At 48.4% G+C, this 24,282-nt stretch overlaps 3 protein-coding genes across 5 annotated transcripts in view; 1 reads left to right on the forward strand and 2 right to left on the reverse strand.

The window, feature by feature from the left end:
• Positions 1-1,992: 1,992 nt before the first annotated feature.
• LOC143430673 (uncharacterized) lies at positions 1,993-7,450 on the reverse strand. Its single transcript, XM_076907050.1, has 5 exons — positions 7,288-7,450; positions 6,882-7,086; positions 5,026-5,488; positions 4,842-4,928; positions 1,993-4,791 (listed from the first exon to the last, which is right to left on the reverse strand). Exons 1-5 carry the CDS (start codon positions 7,448-7,450, stop codon positions 1,993-1,995), a joined length of 3,717 nt encoding a protein of 1,238 aa, XP_076763165.1.
• An 854-nt stretch (positions 7,451-8,304) lies between these two features.
• On the reverse strand, positions 8,305-12,653 carry LOC143430713 (beta-hexosaminidase subunit beta). The gene is made up of 7 exons (XM_076907100.1): positions 12,370-12,653; positions 11,564-11,789; positions 10,521-10,642; positions 9,917-10,289; positions 9,373-9,665; positions 8,687-8,946; positions 8,305-8,535 (listed from the first exon to the last, which is right to left on the reverse strand). Exons 1-7 carry the CDS (start codon positions 12,574-12,576, stop codon positions 8,358-8,360), a joined length of 1,659 nt encoding a protein of 552 aa, XP_076763215.1. The 5' UTR covers positions 12,577-12,653; the 3' UTR covers positions 8,305-8,357.
• A 5,354-nt stretch (positions 12,654-18,007) lies between these two features.
• The window catches only part of Brp (ELKS/RAB6-interacting/CAST family member bruchpilot), a 59,919-nt gene continuing 53,644 nt past the window's right edge, over positions 18,008-24,282 (forward strand). For all 3 annotated transcript variants that reach the window (XM_076906891.1, XM_076906893.1, XM_076906894.1), the window contains exon 1: positions 18,008-18,772. In XM_076906891.1, coding sequence (XP_076763006.1) covers positions 18,008-18,772 — 765 coding nt within the window. The remainder of the gene's footprint in view (positions 18,773-24,282) is intronic.

A 24,282-nucleotide genomic window follows, 5' to 3' on the forward strand; every position in this document is an offset into this window, starting at 1 on the left:
AATCTCTTAACTTCGTGTGTACAGTATCGATAGATCGCAATTAAAATTTTACCCTGTTTACACATTGATTATCGTTCACAATTTACCTCTCTTTTTTTAAAATTAAGATTCCATTCAATTAGAAAACACGGCGTATCACGCCAGCCACTTGATGCACTAACGTAATACCGCGGATGATGTATGCATAGATCACGTTAGCGGTACGTCAAGCAGCTCTTTGAGGGGTTAATCTGAAATTAGTCAAAGTTTACCCAGTCCCGGAACACCAGTCCTCAAACTTTGCCTACTTCGCCTAATCGTCCTACGCTTTTAATCTCGTTAGAAATTCACTTTATACACCTCTATTACACCAGAGGGTAACAACATTCGCACAAACTTTTTCTTTCGCCAACGACAACTTTTTCTCCTCTTCACTCTCCATTCCAACAGCGATTAACAATATTAACACATCCTAATTTTTGTTGCTCAAAGCATTCTTCTTATTCTGCTATAATAACAATCAACTCTCCCAGAAACATTTACAGTTCCATTTATTAACATGCAACAAAGTCCAAGTACATTTGTATTTAACAATTAAAATTATCTGAGAGCCTCCTTGATCATTAAAAAAACGTCCAGTATACACCCAGACATCGTAGCCTCATTTACGCAAGAATTTTTCTTTCCAACAACTCACGACTCGCATGGAGGAACGCGATAAACTGTCAGAAATGTTCATTAACTGCACGGGAAAGGGTTGGACGGCGGTGCGGTGCAGCAGGGCGACGGACAATGGGGTGCAGTTGTGCAAACAGGAGGGCGGGAAACGGAAGGGCAGATTTGCGCTAGCGTCTCGCAGCAGAGTTTAGAGCGCAACCGTGCGCTAAGCGGGGAAAGTGGAGACTCTGGGGGATAGCCGACTGCCTTGGCGTACGTTCTCAGCCAGCACAATGGGGGTGCTCGACAACGAGGTGGCGGCGGGGGTGGCGGGCAACAGGGCATCCGCGACACGCAGCAAGGATCGCACGACCCCTCGTAACAGCACATACCTGGACAAGGACCTCGAGGGCAGCCCAAAGGCGGACAGCTTACGTTGCAGACTTCTGGTTCCGGTTTGCTGTTTTACAGATCAGATATACGTAAACGAATGTTATATTTGCCTGCATTATTCACAAATAATTTGTGGTTGCGATTGACTCACGTGCAATCGAGTTCGTCGAGGATCTCGAGCATCTCGTCCATGTAGTTGCGATACTTTTTGCAGGAGTTCATGTTCGATGAAGTGTCGATTGATTGTTTGCTGAGAATTTTAGGTTTCACGAATATGCCTTGGATAGAGATTTAATTTAGATCATTTTGGTGTCGAAAGGACTGTCAGAACAAAAGCATAGTGAATGCGTTGTGTTGATAGTATGATTAGGATTAATCGTGGATTGTAGGATGATGATCGACTTTGAAACTGACACATTTCAATTGAAAATTACCAGGGGAAAAGAAACTAGCCACTTGAGCGGTGAAATCTGTTCTATTGGCAGACAGCAATTTGCTGATGAGGACGGGACGCTATGGTAACAGCGCGGACAATGGGGAGAAAAGAAGAAAAGCAACAATCCTAGCAATGAGGATGTGCTTGACGTTGAAAGGGACCAACCATTCAGGATGAATAGCGAAACGCTCCTGGATGTCTTCGTTGCTGTTCCATTCGACAGCTACTGTTAAATACCGACTACCACTACCCCAAACTCCCCCCCTCTCTCGTCCTTTCGATATTAAAACGCAGTCGATCAAAATTGTAGGATATCAAACATTTTATTCGCACAATTACAAAAGTACAAACCATTTCCTTTGAAAGCGACAAGATCGACAGAGCTTCCCTTTCTCAAAGGACTCGGTTCGTTACGAAACGATTAAAAAAAATCACAATACAGATGCAAAAGCATCGTAAAAAAGGTGTAACGATAAAAGTCGAGCTACAAAACAGGAATAAAAAAGCGATAGAAAATATTTCCACTGCTAATATATCATCGGTGGTTGCACCAGTCTGCTTCCAATCAGAGTTTCCGGCGCCACGAGTTGCTGGCTGGGCAGGTAATCCTGTTTCCTGGCCAAATACCTCACACCCCCGATCGTCCTGGCCTCGTGGATGTTCGGTTGACTGTAATACGTCCTCTGCAACGGCGCCTTCACCTCCGTCATTTGTCCATTCATCATGCCATTTACGCATTCAATGGCATCCCCGCCAGCGTGGTCAAAATTCCCTTTACCCTGCTGCACCCTCTCAGTCGATCCCACGTCCCCCTCGCCATTGTTCCTAGCCAAATTTCTCGTGTTCTGGTAATACTGTTGCATCTGCTGATAGTGTTGCGGGTAATTTTCCTCGAATTTAAACGGCACCGCGTTCCCACCGCCCATCATTGGTCTCCTCTCGTTGCAAGGGATCACAGCCATCGTGTTCTGCCCGGGTAACCGTTGCTGAACGTACATTTGCGGCTGTTCCACGGCCACGGCGTCGTTCTCCTTCTCCGCTTGTACACCGTAACAGTTCCTCGAATTGGTTTGTTTCTGTCTGGGATACTCTCTGAGGAATTCTTGCTCCGCCTTCTTCAGGTTCGTCAAACGCTGCGGTGGCGGGTTGTTCGGGTCCCTGGAATTCTCGAGACCGTTCGCAGAGACTCTTTTAGCCGGTGGTTGGTAGCCAGAGGTGATCAGTCGTTGTTGAAACTCGGCTTCCAGGTCGTTACGTTCTTGCATCCCGTTCAGCTTCAGCTGTTGCTTCTTGGCAGCCAAATTCGCTAGATATTCCAACCCTCTTCTCGTCTCTGCTGACACTCTGAGATCCTCCAACTGCCTCCTCGCTATCTCAGGGTCCTGTAAACCGTTGTTCCGTTTCTGGGGACGAATCTCGTTCTTGTATAGGCGTAGTTTCAACAAACTCGACGGCTCTGTCGATGGTCTGTTCTCTTCGTACGATGGTTGGTGGCTGGTAGTTTGATCTGAGTCTCGATTCGGCTGAGAAACTGGTCGATAAAGCTGTTGGTATTGTTGTAACTGCTGATTATAATATTGTTGATGAGGTTGTTGATAAGGATACTGATATGTCTGCTGATGAGATTGTTGATGGGGCTGCTGATAAACGTATTGATATCTAGGTACGTTTGGCTGATAATTCGTTTGTTTCATTGGTTCATTCGCGTTACCAGGCCCTGAAACAACTTGAGGTTGAACGAACACGTTGTTATATCGTTGCTGGGTTCCCTGTTGCTGTTGCTGCAAGCTAGGCTGCCAGTGTTGATAGTTCTGCTGATTCGTAGCCTGAACAGGAACCTGCTGGTCAGACATCTCGTTGATTCCATGCTGTTGCTGCTGCTGCATCATCTGCAGCTGTTGCAATTCGCGTTCCCTGCGTCGCTGTTCGTGCATCTTCTCAATTTCCGTGTAAGACAATCTTGGTGGAGTTAAGTGAACCATCCATTCAGGCTTCTCGTCTTGTTCTTTCCTCTTACGCGACACAGGAACAGGTCTTCTGACTTCCTGAGAGTCGTCCTGATGTATTTGCTCGAGATACTCCAGATGTCTTCGTTGCTCGTTCAGCAACCCCTCGAACTGCCTCCTCATGATGTCCATCGGCACCCCTTGCTGTCTCATAGCGGCCAGCAATTTTTCCTGATCACGAATCATGCTGACAGTGAACTTCAGAGGCTTCTTCTTTCTACTTTGAACTCCTGGATCGTTATTGGATACCTGCTGAGGGTTGGGCTGCTGATTAGGACTCAATTGGTTGTTAAAGTTCGTATGCTGGTTGAACGTAGACTGATCAGACGCCATAAAGTTCTGATGTTCTTGCATCGTCAAATTCCCTTGCTCAGAATTTCGATACAATTGTCTATGTTGATGCTGTACAGGTTGTTGCTGATAGAGAGTTGCTGGCTGATGATACTGAGGCACGAATTGCTGCTGCTGGCTCTGCTCTCTATACAGCGGCTGATTACGATTTACCACGTCCACGTTGAAGGGTTTCAGCTGAGCTTTGACGCTGGAGTACTCAGCCACTTGATTATTCTTCATCCACCCATTCTGCGGATTCACTGTGTAATTCAAGTCTCTCTGGTGTACAGGATAATTTGGTTGACCAAACCCCATCATCCTCGTACTTTGTATCTGATTCGCAGCTACATCCTGAGGTACAGCCATCCCCTGACCAGGAATGTACCTTCCAAACTGCTGCGCGTTGTAAGCTCCTCCGTTCATCTGTTGCTGATAGGTCATCGCTCGCAGCTGCAGCTGCTGCTGCTGCGCCATGTTCTGCTGCAGTTGCTGATAAATCTGCTGAGGATTCGAAGGACTCCTGTACAGTGTATCGTGACCTTGCGCGAAGTACTGATTCTGAACGCGTTGATTGTTAACATCAGATCGATTCAACGCCATGTTATCCACACCATTGGGCATGCTTGTCGTCATCACGTTTCTGTAGAGCGCTGCGTTTCTACCTCCAATTGGTTGCTTGTCCAAGTCGAGGTCATTCGCTTGATCGTCGTTTCTTAGTTTTCCCCGATCCACAGCCGATCCTGAACTATTCGAGACCTGTTGAACGCTCGGCTGAGACGACGCCGGCACTTGAGAAGGATTGAGAAAGGTTGCGTGAGCATTCTTTCGCGGGGAGAAGTCTCGCGATCCGTGAGGCACGAAAGGACGATGGGATTGAACGTTCGAGACCTGTTGAGGCAACGCGCACTCCGAGTGCGGGTTCATCTGACCGATCTGATGGCTCGTCTGCTGAGGCGCAACCTGTTGCTGGCTAACGGTCTGCATGCCCTGCGAAACGATTAATTCGTACTTTAACACGGCTTTCGAAGTTGGATTACTCGGGGATCCAAACTCGAACTGTCCATCGCTCTAGTCAACGTGGTACTTGGAAGAATCTCTAGAGGATATTCGGTTAAGGACGAGCTCTAACAGTAAACACTACAGTTACCTCCATCAAACTACTTCAAAGTATACAAAAAAGTAATAAGAAAATGAAACAAAGTAGTTAATTCATTGATTTACCGGGGTTTGTCGATATTGGTTCAATTGCTGCGCCAAAGCTGCAGCATCGCCTTGGCCATTGTCGCAGCGTTGATCAGAACGCGTGCCCACGTACAGAACACCCGATTCTTGAGGATCCTGCTGCACGATCACGGCTCCTATGGGTTTAGGGGTGAAGGGCGGAGGCTGCTCCAGCTTTTTGATTTTCTCCGCGGGGAAGTACTTTAGCCTGGGCGAGAAACACGTCCGCGATTCTCTGCATCTGTCCTGCGAGCTGAACCTGGTTTTTGGTGTGCACGTGTCCACAGCTTTGCTCACCATTCGCGCGGAATCGCACGTCTCCGCGAGATTACGCGTGGACGGTTGTTTCTCGGGACTCTGGTGCTTCTGCTGCACCATGTGAGATCGAGCATGGTGCAAACTGCTAGTGCTGGGTCGTCTGGACGGTTCCTTGTGTTTGCTGTTTCTGTCAGCTGACGCTTTCCTACGAGAAGGTATTTAAATTGTACGATGTGGACGATAAACGAGAACCTGTTAACCCCTCGTTCTCTCGTGGATGATTTTTCGATTTATCAGGGGTAGTTTAAAGATCGTGGAGGGTGTACCTTTTGTTCATTGTCCTTTTAGAATTTTGCGAATGATATGGATATGTTTAATGGTACATCATCTAGGATATGCCAGGTAATTTTTTAGCTCAGATTTTGCATCACCGCCAGGGGAAGTAGGGAACTCTGACAGCTGGGCTTCCGTTAAGCTTTGACAGCAGATTGAGTTGCTATGGATGCTGTTTACAGTCTCGTTTTCATGACCAGTCGTTATAGTATGTATGCGAGTTGTTAAGTATATGCAAGCAATTTCACGTACTTGAATCAATTATTAATTCGATCGATTTATATTAATTCGATTTTGAATTATTTAAATCGAGGGATATATGTTTAAAATTGTGGAAATGAAGAGAACGATTAAAATGTGATTTTATCGCTTTTATTGGATATAGTTTACAAAATCGTGCATCGTTTTAATTGTCTCTATCGTGTAAGATTAATGAAACCCTTGGGCGTTCCAAATTTTCAGTTTCAACTTTCTCGAACGCGATACGGCTGGATCAGTTATTTCGCTGTCGCAACTGTACCAAAACCTTGACACAACGTGACTTGATTCATAAAAAAAAATCACAGTAAAAAAATGAATGGTACTTGTTTTCTATTGCGACCAACGCGATTAAATACTGAAACGCCGTGTTCACATTCGGCTGGTTGTTTGTAACGCATTTAGCAAATACGAGACAATCCTCGCAAAAAATTGTGTAACCAAAATTAGAATTATTTAAGCACTAAAACTGAGCGATGAACACCGTAAGAGTACATTTTTCGTCTCTTTACTAATTTTTCCTCGCAAAGAAAAATTCGTCAGAGTTCGATCGTTAGTAAATTCTTCGTTGCAAGTTTTGGTGTCGCTCGAAGCCAGCAGAATAATTAGCGATCTTCGTGTCCCTTTTTCGTCTGATATTTTCCTAAAAGCAACAAAGACATTTACCAAAAAATGAACAGCGTTAACCATTACCCAAATGAGAAGCATTCTAGACATACAATTTTTAGTACAACTTTTTTCGATGATAACGAAGGTGCGTGGATGAAATAACTATCGTAAAACTCTACCTTCCTCGGTTTAATAACATTTTCCGTATCCATCGTCCTCGTCGGATACTACCCTCACGCGATACCCTGCGAAACCGAAAAAATTCCTGAACTTACGCTCGTTGCGCTGCTAACAAGGGGGTTGTGGCACTGTAAAAAGAGAACCGTGGCGTCGAGCGTTAATTACATAGTCGTTTTCACAGGGATCGTGGGTAATGATGAGCATTATGGCGAACTAACGGCAAACCGCTCGACACGGTGAGCAAGGGGGCGGCGTGGGTGGTGGACAGGGCATGCAGGGTACCATTTTCTTGGTGCAGACGAACGCCAGAGTCGGCTGGGGCGGTGGACACGGTGGCTGAGGCGGTGAACACGTAACCATCACCTTTGGTGGACAAGGAAGGGCGCAGCAGGGTGGACAAGGCGAACAAGGCCGTAGGTAAACCTAATTTCGAGGTGAGTTATTAAGTTACCTCTGCGATAACAAGCCTCGTGCTACCTTAATAGGTTTTAGTTGCCGTTACGTGATGATGCTCTGCGATGTTCTCGCGACGAAATTAAACAATTATGCAAAAGGGAGCGTGAAGTATTTATTTTATAACATTGTTTCTTTAGCTAGCATCTTTTTTTTATCGTTGTGACTCACCGTCGTTCTGGTCGGTTGAGGGGGGCATCGAGGTGGACAGGGTGGTCTGCATATGATAGTAGGTGGGCAAGGGGGTGGACTGGAAGAACAGCATGGAATGCAGCAGGGTCGGTTCGAACAAGACATGTCTTCGAAGCACCCTTCCTTTCAAACTGAAATCCATCCTTTCGATTAATAATTTAAAAAGAGCTTATTATAACTGAAGCTGTGTTACAATTTTCATAGGACTCTCAATCGTTTTCGTATCTAAAATTCGTTCACCTAATCGACTCTCTCTGATGGATTTGAATTTTTTAAACTCTATTTCGAGCCGCGTATCGCAAAATCGATTAACTGCTAATGAAGGGGTAATTTACTTGATCACACTATGATACTGACGGGACGCAGGCTGATTATAGAAAGTTAAGCCGATATTTTCCGGCGATATCCATGAGCCTGTCTGCTTTTATCGATCCCCTGGAGACCGACCAGGCCCAATTCAACGAGAAACGACGGCATGGATGTGCTTCGGGATCGATTTTGGATAACTTGAAATTTTGACGCTGAACGGTCGAAAGTATATGGCGATGTACGGGAAAATCGAATTGTTTTCCACACTGGTTGCCCAGGCGACTCGATCTTCCTCTCTTTAATCGGTGATTTTGCTTTTTTTTTCGAAAATCAGCGTGAGAAACATGGCTGACTCGTTCAATTCTTCGAGAAAATAGTCACGCACAAGTTGAACGTTCTTCTTTATTATCACTTCGATAATCTGTTCACAATAAAATTAATTATCTTACTTTAATTATGTCAATCACCAAATGCATATCGTCAAATAAGAAAATTCTGAATTTATGCTACATTATTTGCCAAACGCGTTGCGCGCACGAAGAATCGCTAAATATATTTTATTCTTAATTAAATCACGATTTCCCTTCCGTGAATCATTAAGTAGTCATCGATGAAAACACGGCGTATATTTATAGCACGCGTGAATAAAATTCGATGCGCTCCAGGAAACGTGGAACCAGCGAAAAGTAGATTTATTTTCGAAAGCGTGCACGACAATCCTACTCTATATCGCTGTTTTACTATATCACGCAGAATCCAGGTCCGTTCGGTGGCTGTGCCGGAATTCCACGTCTGTTCATACGACACGAATGCTCCTCGAGGCGTTGGGCGGCCTTGTTCTCGTCCTGTTTCGCGTTGCTCCAAAGACGCTCCGCGGCTGCGCTCGCACGCGGCCATATTCTCGGGTGCACGTTGTTCCTGGAAACAGGTATGGTAATCAGCTACTCGACAAATCGATCACCAAGCATTTTGCAAGTCACGAGAATCGAATGCACGATAATCTTCCATTCGTTCCCATTTACATTCAATTTATCCACAGTGGCAAAGTAGCAAAGAATATTGGCTTTACCTATCGACGAATTCACCCCACATACAGGCTTCGCCGCCCAGCATCAAATTGGTCACATTTCCGACGCCATTAAACGACAATGGATCGCATTTGTAGAACTTTTTCCAGTCCCCACCGCCAGCGATATGATCCAAGTACCAACAAGCGGACAGTAACACAGGATGCCCAGCCTTGGTCGCGTTCTCCAGCAATTTCGACCACATCCCTGTCCACACGTGGACCACCGTGCTCTCTGGCATCGCGACGCCATTCTCGAACACCTGAGGACCAACCACAATTCAGATTCTAATCCGTTGACCCAGTTCCCCGGCAACGGTTTAATTCACCCGTTAACAACAGATCAAACGACCCAATAAATAATTCGCCACGGGACGTTCCTTCGCGATGGAATATCCCTGAGCGTTTAGCGCGACGCGAAACAGGGACCAACTGGAACGACATTATATTATTGTCTGGCGAGATACCCGCGCGAGAGGATCGCCTTGCTGAAAGCGTTCGCCGATGATAAAACGTAAAACGCGACCGTTTCATTTGCAATATCCACGGCGCGAAGCAGTTACCAGGGGTGGCTAACGGGTTCGACATTTGCTTTTATTGCTTTTATTGGCTCGTTCCAGGGGCCCATTTTATAAGGTGAACAAACAGCCAAGGGGATGGTGGGAAGATGAGAGAGAGAGAGAGGTTACCTCCTGCCAGACGATCGTGCTCGCCTGAAGGGAGTCCGTGATCTGCAGAAGCTTCCCGATGTACTCGCTCTCGAGGCCAGCGTAGTTCCTCGACATATTCCGCGCCTTCATGTAAGCGGTGATCTCAGGATTGCTCATCCAGCAGTCGAACGGGACCTCGTCGCCACCCAGATGGACGTATTGATCCGGGAAAACTTGGACGATCTCCTCGAACAAACGGCGCAGAAATTCGTACAGATGCGAGTTCGTCGGGTTCATCGGACCCAATCTACCGTTTGGCTTCCCTTTGTTGTCTGCCAGAATATTTTTCAAGACGATCATTCATAAGTCTCTGATATAACAAAATTATATCGAGCGAAACCAGCACCGCTGAGAGGATTCAGAGTCTCAAAGGTATTGAAAAAATCGACTAATAATCCTGATGTAATGTCACACGTCCAAGATCGCAAAGTCGAGCGTGTTGGCCTTCTTTCCTCTAGCCTGCTTGGACGTGTGCATTAGCGGTGCCACTTTCGTTTCGTCAAGAGTCGAAGTATGTATCTACCGTAGCAAGTGGTCAATAGATCAGGATAGGCCAAACCCCATGACCTGGTATGCCCAGGGGTATCGAATTCCGGCATCACTCGGATGCCCCTTAGCCTGGCGTAGTCGACGATCTTCTGAATGTCGTTCAACGTGTACACCATCGACGGATGGAACGCCCCTTTGGCGGACAGGTCCGGATAGCTGGAGCTCTGATAGGGGAAGCTGCTGTCGTCGACGATGTGCCAGTGGAGGACGTTCATTTTATTGTACGACATGGCGTCCAGGGTGAGCAATATGTCTGGGATGGGCAGATAATGGCGCGACGTGTCCAAGAGCAGACCACGGTGACGAAGTTTCGGTCGATCGGCGATAGTCTGGCACCTCACTTTTAACTGTATAAAAGAACTACGTCAGTTTCAAGCGATCATTTTTGATTTACGAGACACGGGAAAACCTCGATCGTTGGGACTACCCTTTCGATAGTTTAAAATAAAAATAATTCTCTTCCACGCAGGGTTATTCGATTCTTCGAACTGTTCGATTATTCGAGTAGCGTGCGTCTTGTTCGATTCGGAGAATTCGATTCGAGGTTTTATCGTGCTTCATTTTTTATGTACACTTACGTTGGAACCGTCTCCGGCTGGGAATAAGAGTTGAGAGAAAGTCTCGAGACCTCGAAGAATTCCCCATACGGACTCAGCTGTCAGAGTCGCGACGCTGGAGGTTTCGTTGATGCTGAGTCTGTCTGCAAAAGTTTAATTGCACCTGGTTTAAGTTTGCTCAGATAGCGAGCAGCCCTTTCGACCAGTGTTAGCAAGGGTTAAGCGATCTTCGAGATCTATTGTACTTGTCAAAGTTTACTCGAAAGTTCGAGGCAAGCGAACCTGATGGAACTTCGCGGCATAAAATTGTTGGAAGCCTGGTCGCGACGTCATCGAACAAGCAAAGTGTTTATTACATCCGAGGAGGAAAGAACGGAGTAAAAAGCTTCGGAAAAAAAAGGGCTCCGAGAAGCATCCACGAGCGTGTTATCGTCAGATGCTATTTCTCCGGTTAATCGTTCGATTTGACCTCAAAGCTGCTCGCGATAAGAGAAGATAAAACGAGCCAAGCTTTGTCTCAGTCATCCCGCTAATTTAATTACTCGTGTCTCATTAAAACTATACTTCCAGCGTTTGATACCAGCCAATTGAAAGCGTTGACTCCTTTTAATTAACCCTTTGAGAAGTCACATATTTCTTAAGAAGACTATCAATCGTCATGGTAGCCGAGGATACTCGATAGCTACTCGAAGGGGTGAAAGGTTATCCTAAAATTCAAGGGTAGCAATCGAATTTAATTGCTCGCAAAGATTTTCTAGAGTCCCATTGTTTCAGAGAATCGTTCGAGGGAACAGTAAAACTGTAATTTCACGATAGAACGAGGGAATCAGAAAAGATTGAAGAAACCTTTTATACCGTCGAAAAGAATAAAAGATAAACTAATGAAGAATGATATGGTTTGATGAAATTTACTGATACCAATCGGCTTACCAGCTACCTTAATCGTTTAAACGAAAGGACACCTGTTTGCAAACGTGTCACTGTCGCATCGAGATCCCTATTAGAATTGTAATCAGTCGGTCTGTCCGTCTGTTAATTATATCTTGCGTAACAGGAGTACTTACATGACTCCTTCATGTACAAATGAGGCCAGTGCTGGCCATCCTTCTCGCAGGGCTCTCCTAAATCGATATCCAAAGCGCTCAGGGTACCTTTGACGGTGGCATTGTCCCTCGCGGAGGACCTGGTGTGGCCCTGCGAGAAGATTTTCGCGATTCGCGCCTCCGTTAAGATGATCGCCTTGTACCTTTCCACGGCATCGGTCACGATATCGCACGTCTCGCCAATTACCTGAAACATTCGACTCATTCTCCACAACCCGTTACGATATTACGTAACTCGTTCATGATAAACGTATTCGATAACAGCTTAACGGCTAACGATTTATTCGGGAACACCCGTGCCTCGTACTTTTTCCTGTTATTCCGCGTAAATGATACCAACTATTAGTATTATGTCACTCGGATAACGATAAAACGAGTTATCGACAAATTTGAAGTTGTATAATTGTAGATAAAAAAAGAGAAACACGAGAATTCTTATGATAATTAGCGCTGATAACCGCGCGTCGTATCTTAAGCTGGGATGCACAGGTGTTCCCCGATTTAAATAAACTTGAACTCTAAGAACAAGGTAAAGCAGTACAAACCACGAGACCGTGAAAATTCGTTTTTCAATTACAAAGTATGGAGCAGATAATCATCGAACGACAGAATTAAAAGCCTTGAAAAGTGGCTAATTTCAGGGCCAGAAATCTCAGTTACCGATCTCTAAATCGTTACTCGAGATTCAGTCCACGTGGAACTTCGATTAGTCCCACGCAGAAACCGATTACGTCCACCGCCTTGGCTACCTCTCTGAGCTCACTCACGTTAAACTGGAAGGTCGAGGCTCGCAGCTGATAGAACGCGTTGCCGATCCGTCTGTGGTTCGGATGGGGCCACGGTTCACCCTGCGTGGCCTGCACCCAAGCGCCAGCGTTCGAGTTGAACGATTCCGCCCTACGAGCCAGCAGGATCGTCAGCGACAGAGCAGCCAGCCCCGACAACAGGAACGACCCTCGCAACCCGGACCCCATGTTCGCAGCGGTTCACGAGCGTCGCAGGTAGTCGACGGCTGGAACGATGCGATGCCAGCGAGTGGTCATCGTCTACTGAACGCGGAGAACAACGCGTACGTACGAGTGACGAGAGTGGTAACGACCTTAGGCTCAGCCACTTAACTTTCATCACTTCGCCTGGCGGGCGTGCTCACGGTCAAGTGGGAACAACCAGTCCACGGTTCGGCCCTGTCCTTAAGGTTTTAAGCGATCGTCTTCCAGCGGGGCGCACCAGCAATCGCCGTTAAACCGCCGATCGCGCTTAATGGGATGCGAGCGTTACGTATGGAATTTTTGCGGGTGACCGCGTTGGGCATGAAAGGCGAACGGTCCACGGAATCGAACACGGCTGTTTCGATCGCTCTGTTACATTTTAAATGGATACTGAGAGTCAGTTGATTTTCGACGATGTTGAATTAGCGTGCTATCTTAGTCGAGAACTGAGAAGTATCGCAGACAGTATGTAGTCAAGAGGAATTATTTATTGGTTCTTGGAGGAAATTCTGTTTAAAAGTTTTCAGAACAGAGTGATTACAATATCTATGCTTCGAGACTAGGAAATTTGTTCAGAATAATTACGGGTAATGATACGAATGTATGGAATTTGTTCAGTGAAGATGCTTCCATCTTAAAAGGAATCAAAGCAATCGAAGTAGAGTGTTTATCGACCATAAACAACGGAAAAATTGCTAATTAATTTTTACCGATCAATCCATTCTGCTGGATTATCGTATCTAGTGTTTATATCTAATCTTACTGTTTATATCTAATCTTAATGTTATATCTAATCGTTTTCCGTCACGGTTGAATTGAAGCTAGCAAGGGGAATCACCACGTTTCGAAACGGCGTAACGTCGAAGACATGCAAACATTTGCATCGTATTATGAGTACGAGCTTCCATCTGAATGGAAGACGTCGGTTATCGTGTCTAAATTGATTGGAGAATGAAGTTCAGTCGAGTGTGATTCCCCGACGATATCGTCGGCCAATATCGAGCCGGCGAGGCATCGAAGTGCAAAGGTCGACGATCGCTCCCAACTACCGATAGACGATGCCGATGGATCGTCCTGATAATTCACGAATGACGTGGGACGCATGTTTTCCTCCGCGGACTTTTTACTCTTTCTTGTTTTTTCCATCGTTGACACGAACGAACGCGAGAGTTACTCAGCGCCAGAAATATGCGCGATCTTTTTCTCCCGACGAGGCTGATTTCGTCAGTGGCGAAGGTCCGTCCGCGATATGAAGCGTCCGTTCGCGACAATGTTTCGCCAGAGATCGTCGAGTCTTCTCGTTCGTTCGAAAGAGCCCCCCGTTATTTGCCGGTCCCTTCGAGACGTTAAGCCGCCGAGTAAACACGAGTTAGTCTCGTAGGGGAGAAACGCGAAATTCGAAGGTTGCCGAACCGACCCTCGAAGATTAGGGCAAAGCGCGTTGGTATGAGAGACGGAGGGGGTGGCTCCTCCGCCAGCGTCCGTGTTATCAAAGAAGCGGCTGGCCGATCGTAAAACACGGGCTTGCGCATTTCCTTCGTCTTCCACGAGCAACGACCACGATTCCCAACTTTTCCCGACGAGGACGCAACTTTCCGCTCCGAATTCTTCGCTCGAGAACGTTTACGACCCCGCTCGCAATCGCGTGAATCGATAAGAATTTGAAGTAACGCGAAGGGGGTAGGGGATGAGGACAGGAGCACGAACCTTTTAAAAATGAAACATTTATTTCAATTAAAAATTTATAGGAACTGCATTACGAATAATTTAACTTGGCTTTTTACAATCTCGGTTAACCGTATGTCTGGCAGGGAAAAATAGGTGATCGGATATGCGATTCCTGTCCGTCTGCCAATTCGCTCGATACGTAGCTCGGTTCTCTCTTCTGATTTATACATTGTTGGGAATTATTCATGAAAAAATTGACGGGGCGCCTGGTCGGTGAGACTAGAATTATGGGAACCAGTAGGTGGTACGGCACTGCTCGGTGAATCGTAGCTTCATTGATTGCGATGTCGTACGCCGGGTCGACGGACGCCAGAGGGGTGAGACGAGGAGTTGCGAAGTGGAACGTGCATCCAGGAACGTGTCACGCGTACCAGACACCACGACGATACGTTTTCACTGGGTATCTGCAATCTGAAATTTTTATCCTGCAATCGCAATCTTCCACCCTCCCGATTTCTAGCCTAATTCCAAGAAATTCACGTCTCCCTTGAACTGAAACATGAAATTGCGACACAAACAAGAAATTTCATTGGACTGACGAAGGTGTTAAGGAATCGTACGCGAAAAAGCGAACCGAACGTCCGCTACTGCGTTCGTCAGTCTTTGACTGTCCATTCACCAGTCACTGACGATCGCAAGGAAACGAATCAGCACCCATCGCTCCGACCAGCGACACGCAAACTGCGTATAAATCTTCGGCCAGATTTCTCGCGCGATAACTCGCATTCCACGCGAGATTCCATAGGAACCAGCTATCAGAATGACTGAATACTATTCGATCGCGTAACACCCCCGATCCCCGCCCCCAGGATAAAGTCTTCGAGTATGAAAAAAAGGCCAGAATGAAACTACCATCGCCACCCCTCATCCGGCGGTGAAAAGGAAAAAACAAGGGTGGTGGGGATCTCCGTAAAATTCCTCCGGACAAAGTTTTCCCATTAGAGGCCGCTCCCCTTCTATCCGGCAGAGTAGCGGATAGGCAAACAAAACCCGTAGAGGAAGAGGAAACGCAGGCCCTACGAATCGTTGGTGGCTGGTCGAAAAATCGTCCCGTCGAGGGTGCACTTCGTACACCCGGCATGGATAGGCGCGCGCGAGCGCGTGCGCGCCGCTACCCCATCTGCGCCCGAGGGAGAGGAGCGTCGAGAGAAAGGTTGGCACGGTGGGGCGTCGACGACGGTCGGGGAACGTGTAATCTATAGGGTGAAACCGGGTGGTGAACGGGTGGGGCGGTAAGGGTGGGAAGGGTCGTGGAATCGAGCGAACGACGCGACGCGTGATGCTCGTGGTGCTCCCGCGATAGTAGTAGTCGGTCGTAACGACGTCGATGACGTCGACGGAGGGCGCTGCCGGCGCGGTCCACTTAATCGGTGGTGGTAGTAGTAGTAACCGGGTCGGTGGTGGTTGCGGAGGATCGTAGTGGCGTGCGTATATACGAGGGGTGGCTGGCTCGTGTGACAACCCGGCCAGGGGGTAGGGGAAAGACAGCTCGAGACAGCGTGCGCGCCGCTTGCTGGCCGCGAGGGGTGAGGTGAGCGTGTGTAGAGCCGTGGAGGGAAAAAGAGGGACGGCGGATATAGAGAGAACGAACGACGGGCAGAGCCGGCGACGGTGGAAACGAAAGGGTGGTTCACTCGCGGTTACAGTTTAGTCCCGTGAGTGCGTGGAGTTGCGGCGTGCGCCCTTCGATTCGCGGTGCGCTAGCCTGTGGAACGAGACTCGATTTTCCGCCAGGGTTTCCGGTTGGTCTCCGGTTACGGTGGCATTTAGCCGTAGATCGTAGGCGCACGAGGATCTTGCGTGCACCGCACCGCACGTCGTTCGTAACCGTCGGGTGAGCGACCACGCTCCCTGGTCCAGAGTAGAGGGGTGTGTTACTACGACGGGTAGGTGTGCGTACACGGTGGTGCCGCGCGGTGTGTGCGCGCGCGTGTGTCGAGGTGAATGTGTGCGGTGGGAAAGGCGAGGGTGGGCACGTAGGTGTGTGCGCGGCGCGGCGGCGGCGGTGGCGGCGAGGTTTGGCGGCGGTAGCGGGTAGCGAGAGAGAGTGGTGCACGGAAGTGTGGCGGTGTCAAGTCGTGGTGGATAGTGGATGGTGGCGGTTCGGGCGGTAGGTTGGATCGGTCGGTTCGAACATCGTCTTCGTCGTCGTCGTCGTCGTCATCGGCGTCGTGATCGTCGTCGCGGTCGGTGACGAGGATAGAACGAAGACAGCGGGGGAAGGGTGCAGGGGGAAAGAGGAAGAAGAGGAAGAGGAGGAGGAGGAGGAGGAGGAGGGGGACAGAGGAACGCGAGTACCAAGAACGTGGAGGCGAGAACGAGCACGGGACCAGAGAGAAGAGACGCGAGGATGAGATCGATAAGGAGGGAGCCGAGGTGGTGCGGGTTTCGCGAAACGGGAACGCCGCGGCGCGTGTAGGCACACGGCTGGTAAACAGACGCGCGTAAAATACGCACGCACGCGCCCCGATCGTACGCGCTCGCCCTCTCTCTCTCTCTCTCTCTCTCTCTCTCTCTCTCTCTCCCTCTCTTTCTCTCTGCTATCGCGGTGTCGGCAGAGGGTTCGCGGAGAGGAAGGAGTTCGGTATCTCGCGGCTGGACAGACCACGGGACACGGGACCACGGTGCGGAGAACAGGGACTCAGCCTCGTCCGGTGACGGATCCGCGAGACGGAGGCCGAGGGAGAGAGGAGAGACCGGAAGAGTGTGGTGGTTGACCGGTGGAAAAAACGAACGGATTCGCCGCGGAGGGAACGGGATCGTCCTCCTCTCTTTCTCTCTCCCCCTCGATCTCTATCCATCTACACTCGATGGGCTTTGCCGGTGAAAGAAGGTCAAAGATCGATCGTGGAGTACGAGGGTCGTGACCTCACGCATCCGCGGGACGAGCCACGCGTGCGGCGCGGCGAGGAACGAGGCACGAGGAAGAAGGAAGAACCGGGAAAGGAGAAGGAAGAGGAAGGAATAGTGGATCCGTTGAACGATGAGACCGATCGATCGCCGGACCCCTCGTCGATCGGCGCTGTAGGCGTTGTCGTCAATGCCCGCCGCTCGTGTACGAACATTTCGACGTAGAATAGAAGGGCTGACAGGCCGATTACGGAATTCTCGAGCGTCTCGTCGAGCCTCGATTGGATGGACTAACAGGAGGAGGATCGAGAAGGATCGCGGATCGGCACACGTGCCCGAAGAGTGTCCACGTAAAGAGGGAACGCGTCGCGCGAGGTGAAAGAGATATGCTCGTCGCTGGTCCGGACGCAGAACCAACGGTAGTAGATCGACGACGCGAAGACTCGCGTAGGACAGGGGGATCGTAGAACACTAGACCGGAAGAACAAAGCTAGGGAGGGAGACGAGGAATTGTTCCCGTGACGCACTCGAGATAATTACTCGCGTGAACTCGTGGCAGAGAGACACGGAGAGAAAGCGAGACGAAAACCGTGAGAGGAAGTCCAAGTAATTAGTAGTAGCACGTAGTCTGAGGCCGAGGTGAGTCGGGGTTACCCGTGGAGCAGCGTAGAGAACGCGTAGGCAAACCGTAGGCAAACAAACTCACGGAATTCTCCACGAGAAGGCGGAAGCAGGCTCGAGCGAACCTCGCAATCGGGTGAAAAGGCGATTGGGAAATCGTACCAGCGGTAACAGCGGCAGCAGGCAGCAACAGCAGCGGTAGCAGCATCAGCGAACGATGTCACGAGACCCGTACTCGAGCGGAAGCGGCACTCGTTCGCCTCGTAGCGGTCGTCGCGTGGGCGAGCTGCCCACGGTCGACCGTAGCCCGTCTAGGAGCTACGCGAGCGGTCGCGGCAGTCCGTTGGGTCGTAAGAGAGGCACTCGTAGCGGGAACAACTCGCCGGAGCACCTCGGATACGGCAGCTACCATCACCATCAGCTGGGCAGTCCGTACTACTCCCGCGACGAGGACCTCGCCAGTCCCGTGATGCTCGAGGAGAGGGGCAGGAGTATGTCAACCGGGGGCGGTGGGGGCGGACATCACAGATCCAGAAGCGCCTCGAGACCCGCCATGTCCAGCTCGGCGGGCATGTCGGCGAGGTACACGAGCCTCGATCGTGCATCCGCGGGTATACTCGATCACGACCGCGAGTTCGTGCCGATACGGGATCCCCGTGAACGTAGCCGGGACCGTGGACTCTACCTCGAGGATGAGCTCTACGGATCGAGATCGGCCAGGCAGAGCCCGAATCCGCACATGCTGCGTGACAGCGGCGGTTACATCGGGGAACTCCAGCATCAGAACAACGATCTCCAACGAGAGCTCGGGAACCTCAAGAAGGAGCTCGAGCTGACGAACCAAAAGCTCGGCAGCTCGATGCACAGCATCAAGACCTTCTGGAGTCCCGAGCTCAAGAAGGAGAGAGCGCTGAGAAAAGAGGAGAGTTCCAAGTACAGCCTGATCAACGAACAGCTGAAGCTGCTTAGCTCCGAGAATCAGGTCAGTCGAATGCGGATTTTTCCTTACCGACTTTCTAACGCTCGTTTTCGAGCCCTTCTTTACTCTTCCATTCCCTCCTGCGCCTCGTCTTTTTCTCCCCCTTTGATGACGGATAATGACGAAACGTCCGGTCGAGGTTCGTTCTGTGCGGAGGATGCGTGAACATTTTCGTCGTCGCCACTTCGATGCGATCTCTGTGACCCGTTTCGAGTCACGCGTGTGGAATTTAGGTCGAACAGCGTCTCTTGGTATCGTGTATTCGTTCGATTCGCCGCTTTGGTGGCGATTCCTCGACGAAGGAATCGTTTCCCTCTGTGCGATGTATTCCCCGAGAGACGCTCTCGTCGAGCGTTTTTCTCAACGTGATTACCTAAACGACCAGCACCGGGTGGAAAGTTACCAGGTGGAACGAGCGATTCGAATGTCGTTAGAAACTTATCGATCTACCGTTCCGACGATTCGTTACTTTTTTCTCTCGACGCTTTGTATTAGACGCGCTTATTGATTGGCCAAAAATGTGGCTCGAAGGGGGAGCCACCGATGTAACGATTCCTCCGATAATTTCAACGCGAAATCTCGCTAACTTAATGATCCGATCGTTCGCCGGGACGCTTCGACCTTTCAGATCCGATTAATTAGCCACCCGGTCGTGGAAACGTGTCGCGAACCGAACTGTCACGTTGGCAGCGAAACCTTGATCGTTGTTACTCGTTGGCATCGCAACAAGTCTCGTTTCGAATCGCGAAACTCTTCTGCGTTTCCTTCGACCAGACGTGTACGCATTGCCTTCGAGGATGGATCAATATGTTAGCTGTTCGCGAAGCCTGTCGCATATTTATGTAATATCGTGGTCGAACCCCGCTGCTAATGAGCCTGTCCAACGAAACGATCGTTCCTTTAACAGACCAGGGTGCTCTTTTTCTTCGAAATCTTCGATTCTTCGTTGGTATTCGAGGAAGACAATTGGGTTACGTTATCCGTGGAGACGTTAGGTTTCGTTCGATTACGAGCGAGCGTCACGTGAGCGTCGTTATATGGGCCTTAATCGAGCCGTTTAATTCTTCGTCGTTGCGCTCGTGGCTGAAGAAGAGCAGCCGCGAGTTGTCGCGGTGTTTGAGAGCGAACCGGACGAATTACAAAGTGAAAATACTTGTTTTTGATCTTAGATGAGGGCTCTCGGCCAAGAGAGCGTGCAGAGACGAGTTAGAGGAGTTGTTCCGTGCCGTTCCAAAGATTGAAATATGAATTATATATGAATTGTGCGCGGCGAGCCTTTTCGGTGACGTTCGCTTTTATTTCTGGAATTCCATTTTCGAAAAACGTTTATGAACCCTCTTGGATGCCTTCTCTGTACTTCACACCATAGAACATGGGCAAACACGAGTTTTCCGTGGCTTTATTCTCGGAATGTTTACCGTTTGCTTCTGATTATCGCCATAGCAGCGGCATTAATAGCTTGCCTCGTAAATTACACGGAATCAAAGCCTGGAAATAGTTTCCAGGAACGCGTATATATTTTCGCGTACTAGTACCTTTAAATACGCAAACGATCTGCTTGATAAAGAACTGATAAATTCTCTCTTTCAATCCTCGTTTCGACGTTCAAATTTTCAATTAACTTCCAAATTCTTCTCAACTTGAACCATCGAAAACCAAAGCATTTAAAGTTCTAAAATCATTCCTATGTATATTCCACTACTGTGCAGAAGCTGAACGTTTTATTACCGGATGGTAGTTTCCGTGATTATGATATGATTCAGCTAATAATAATAATAATAGCAATAAATCATTTTTATTGTCATCTGTGTAACAATGAAGCGAGCAAAGTTCAATAGATAGTTATTCTCGCATACTACTAACCACTAGACTTGGAGTCTCTGCTTACATGATTCTCAAAAAACGTAGACATTTAAAAAAAACAGAATTTACTTTCAACGAAACTGGGAGGATAGAAATACGATTTGACAAAAAAATAATACGTGCAACCGCTGGAAAGATAATGACCGCGATGCATCTAAATTAGACGAATGGTAAAATGGTAGATCGGCGTTCTCGCGTGCAACGTGACTACGCGCTTGAAAAGGTTAACATAGAGATTCTCCAATCATTCGACTCGTCCCCCCCAAACAGAATCAATCTTTTATCCGAGTCAATTCGAGCCAATCGAGCGTCGGTGCCGGCGCACTGTTCGTCAATGTTTCCCGTCACGGTTCGCCAGCGTGGCTCTGGGCATATTTTTGGCCGCGATGGCGGTGCACATGAGTCATCGCGGCAGCGAGGGCATAGGAATCTCTGGGAGAGGCGGATTCTCTGGCCGTCTGCCCACGTTTCTTCCTTTTTGTCCGTCGTCTGCCGTCGCGGTGCACACCAGGACACGGAACCACGGTTCTTACGCGACACGCGCCCAAACCTCGACCACCGTACCCGCGAGAGACCATTGTTCCAACGACGATCGACCGTGAAATTGCGTAATCTGGCCTGTATCCTGGAACAGCCGACGCCTCTGCCCACGACGACCATGGTTTAAACGCTCGAGAGTATCGACGAGCAAAATGTTGGGGTTTCCGATGGGAACGCGGAATCGACGAGTCAGGTGGAGGCGATTGGGGAGGCGGTCTGCGGGAGATTATGGTGGATCGAGGGTGCTGCCGCGCAGATAGGAAATATTGCGTAGGCCTGGCATCGTTCGAGTTCGATCTACGAGTTGTACGGGTAATTGTAAAACGCGACCAGGCGATTCGAAGATAATCTATGCACTCGCGTACATAAATACTGCAGGGACCAACAGGAAATGTAAAATGCACACTAATCGACGATAACAGAGTGCACGCGCGAGTGATTACCATTCATCAGGGTGGGTTTTCAAACGGAATTTTATACATTGGCAAGATCGTATAAAGTGTACACTTAGACGTGAATAGTCGAGTAATACAATGCAACGGTGGATGCGATTGTATGCAAATATATTTTATGACCGCTGCATACTGTCGTTCGTGTTGTTTGAACATCAGTGTACGGATTAACGTCGCTACAACCTGCTGTAGGTAGATACCGTTCTTTTATGGGCTTCGATAATTCTGTTTCGAGCATAAAAACTTTCGACCGTGTTATTTTCGTACGTCATTCTACGTAGGAAAGGCAGTCGCGGCTATTTTCGTGGATTTTAAAGCGAAAAGGATCGCGCGGAGCCATCAATATTTAATCCTCTCCGTCGTCGAGCTCGTGGATTATCCCCCTCGTCCTGGCGCGCCATTAACATCGGAAACTTCGGGACGGAAGGTGAAAAAAACGCATTAAACGGCTGGGAAGGGCGGCGAGTCAGGGCGGAATTAATTTTCCTTTTTCTGTCGGGTCGCGTACGCGACTCGCGCCGTGCCTCGAAATTGGCGTACGCCGGAAGTGGGTCGTAAAAAATGCCGTGGAACTTTCGCAATGCTATCGTTCCGGCAACCGATTCCTCTTTCTCCCTCGTAGCCCGTCGAAAAAAAAGAAGAAATACAAAAAAAGGAGAGCCGCGAACCACGGGAATTAAACTTCATGGGCTCGCATTGCGTTTACTGCTAACGAGCATTTTTACCCACCCCTTTTTGTTTGCCTCCTTTGTCGCCCAAAAGGGAACGGAAAATCATCGTGCTTGTTCGATTCACGAATATTACTCGAGGCTTCAAAGCCACGGTGGATGCGTGTTTAGGTTAAAAGAGATGTATACTTGATTATAAAAAGTATCGACACGCCGTTGCACTGCCTTCAGCGTTCACGCGTTGATCAATCAGGTCCGCGTACATTAAATATCGTATCATTTAATATCAGCGGCTTTCACGTGACTATGAAAATTTGATACCGTGGAAATGAAATAGACAAGCCCTGAATATCTCACTGGAAAATATAGAGCAGATACGTGTCGCAATTTTCTGCAGCTACTGGAGTGTCAGTCTTGATCAATCTCTTCGTTCAAAGATAGATTTCAACTGTGAAATATTAAGGGCACTCCGTGTGCCGCGATGGTACCCAGAAAACATCGCACAAACACTGATCCGCGAGCGGAACGCATGGTATTAAAAAATTCCGTTTAGAACGGCGTTTTTTCACGTCTGTCGCGAGGACATTGCATGGAATAGCAGCCCTTCGGATCTAATTGCTCACTTGACATGGTTCCTGGTGAATGAAAAATTAGTTGCCGATGGCCTCACCCCGCGAGGACCCTGGCGATGGTTGTCGAGGCGTGCTTGAAACGGTGGATCGAGTTCGATTCCACGACTCTTTTAAGGGATGATACAATATCGAGTATCTTCTGGAGTTTCCGCTTTTATCTCCATTCAATCGGATCAGCGAGACTTTACTTAAGGTATCTCGAATGCTTGCGAAAGCTTCGACAGCGGCAGCTGTGCACCGGTAATTAAACATTCAACGAAGCTTTCGCAGTTCACCCGATTTCTGTCTCGAGCGAACGAGCATCGCGTCTCAGCCTGAGATCATCGCCGATCTCTCGTCGCTGGCCAGCGCGAGCAGCCTAAAACTCGATTTGCGGTTACGTATCGCGTGGCCTGTTCGCCTCTGAATGGAACGGCCGGTTCTAAATCGAGCAGACGTCCAGCGAAAACTGGGTCTTGTGTCATTTGCACTCAAGAACTTGATTGCCTCGCCTCGGGAACTCGATTGCTATCAAACTTCAACGTTGTACTCTGTTTCGAACAGCCCCTCGACAGCCCTTTCCTTTTACGGGAACAGCGCGTGTGCGGTATTACGAAACTTTCGAGTTTTAATAAACAATCTAAGATCGTCTCGCGACGCAGTCGTTGAACATTGTTTCCGACAACAGGGAATTTCGATGAAGGGGATATAATTGGCCTATTAGGAGCGCGACTAAACAAATTGATTTCGACGCCTGTAGAGCGAGATAAACCACGTAGCACCGTTGACCACGGGTGCCTCTGTTCAACTTAATGTCGTTGGAGTGGCCACTCTAATGGTTGCTGGTTTCCATGCATACCGCTGCTTCAATTCATCTCGAACGCAGCTGTCGTTCAGTGCCGTCTCTAGCTGTAGGGTGAATCGCTACTTTAACGGAAATTACATTTTGCGTAAGTGTCGTTTCAAACTTGACTGAAACTAGACTCCGGATTACATGCCAAATGTATACATAAGTATACTTATACACTTTCATAGAATGGTTTGCTAGGCGTTTATATTAAATATTTAGTGCATTACTTTGTATCCCTCTGAAAAATGTATTCGACCAATAATATAATCCCTAAATATACCAGTAATGACATTAACGAACAATTAGATATCGTGTTACAGTGTTGCATTATGATTGACAATATTCTGCTGAATTCAAGGATAATTAGAACGTTATAAACCGGGAATGAGAATTTAAACTCGAAAAATTGTTGCACCCATTAATAGTTTCAGGAGCCTGAAGGAAATGCTGGTATATAAAGGGAACTCGTTCCCATGACTGACGACTTATTGTTGCACTTCCTGTGCCGCTCCCCAAACTCTCTTAAATC

The sequence above is a fragment of the Xylocopa sonorina genome, chromosome 15 (genome assembly GCF_050948175.1).
Source record: "Xylocopa sonorina isolate GNS202 chromosome 15, iyXylSono1_principal, whole genome shotgun sequence".
NCBI lineage: Eukaryota > Metazoa > Arthropoda > Insecta > Hymenoptera > Apidae > Xylocopa > Xylocopa sonorina.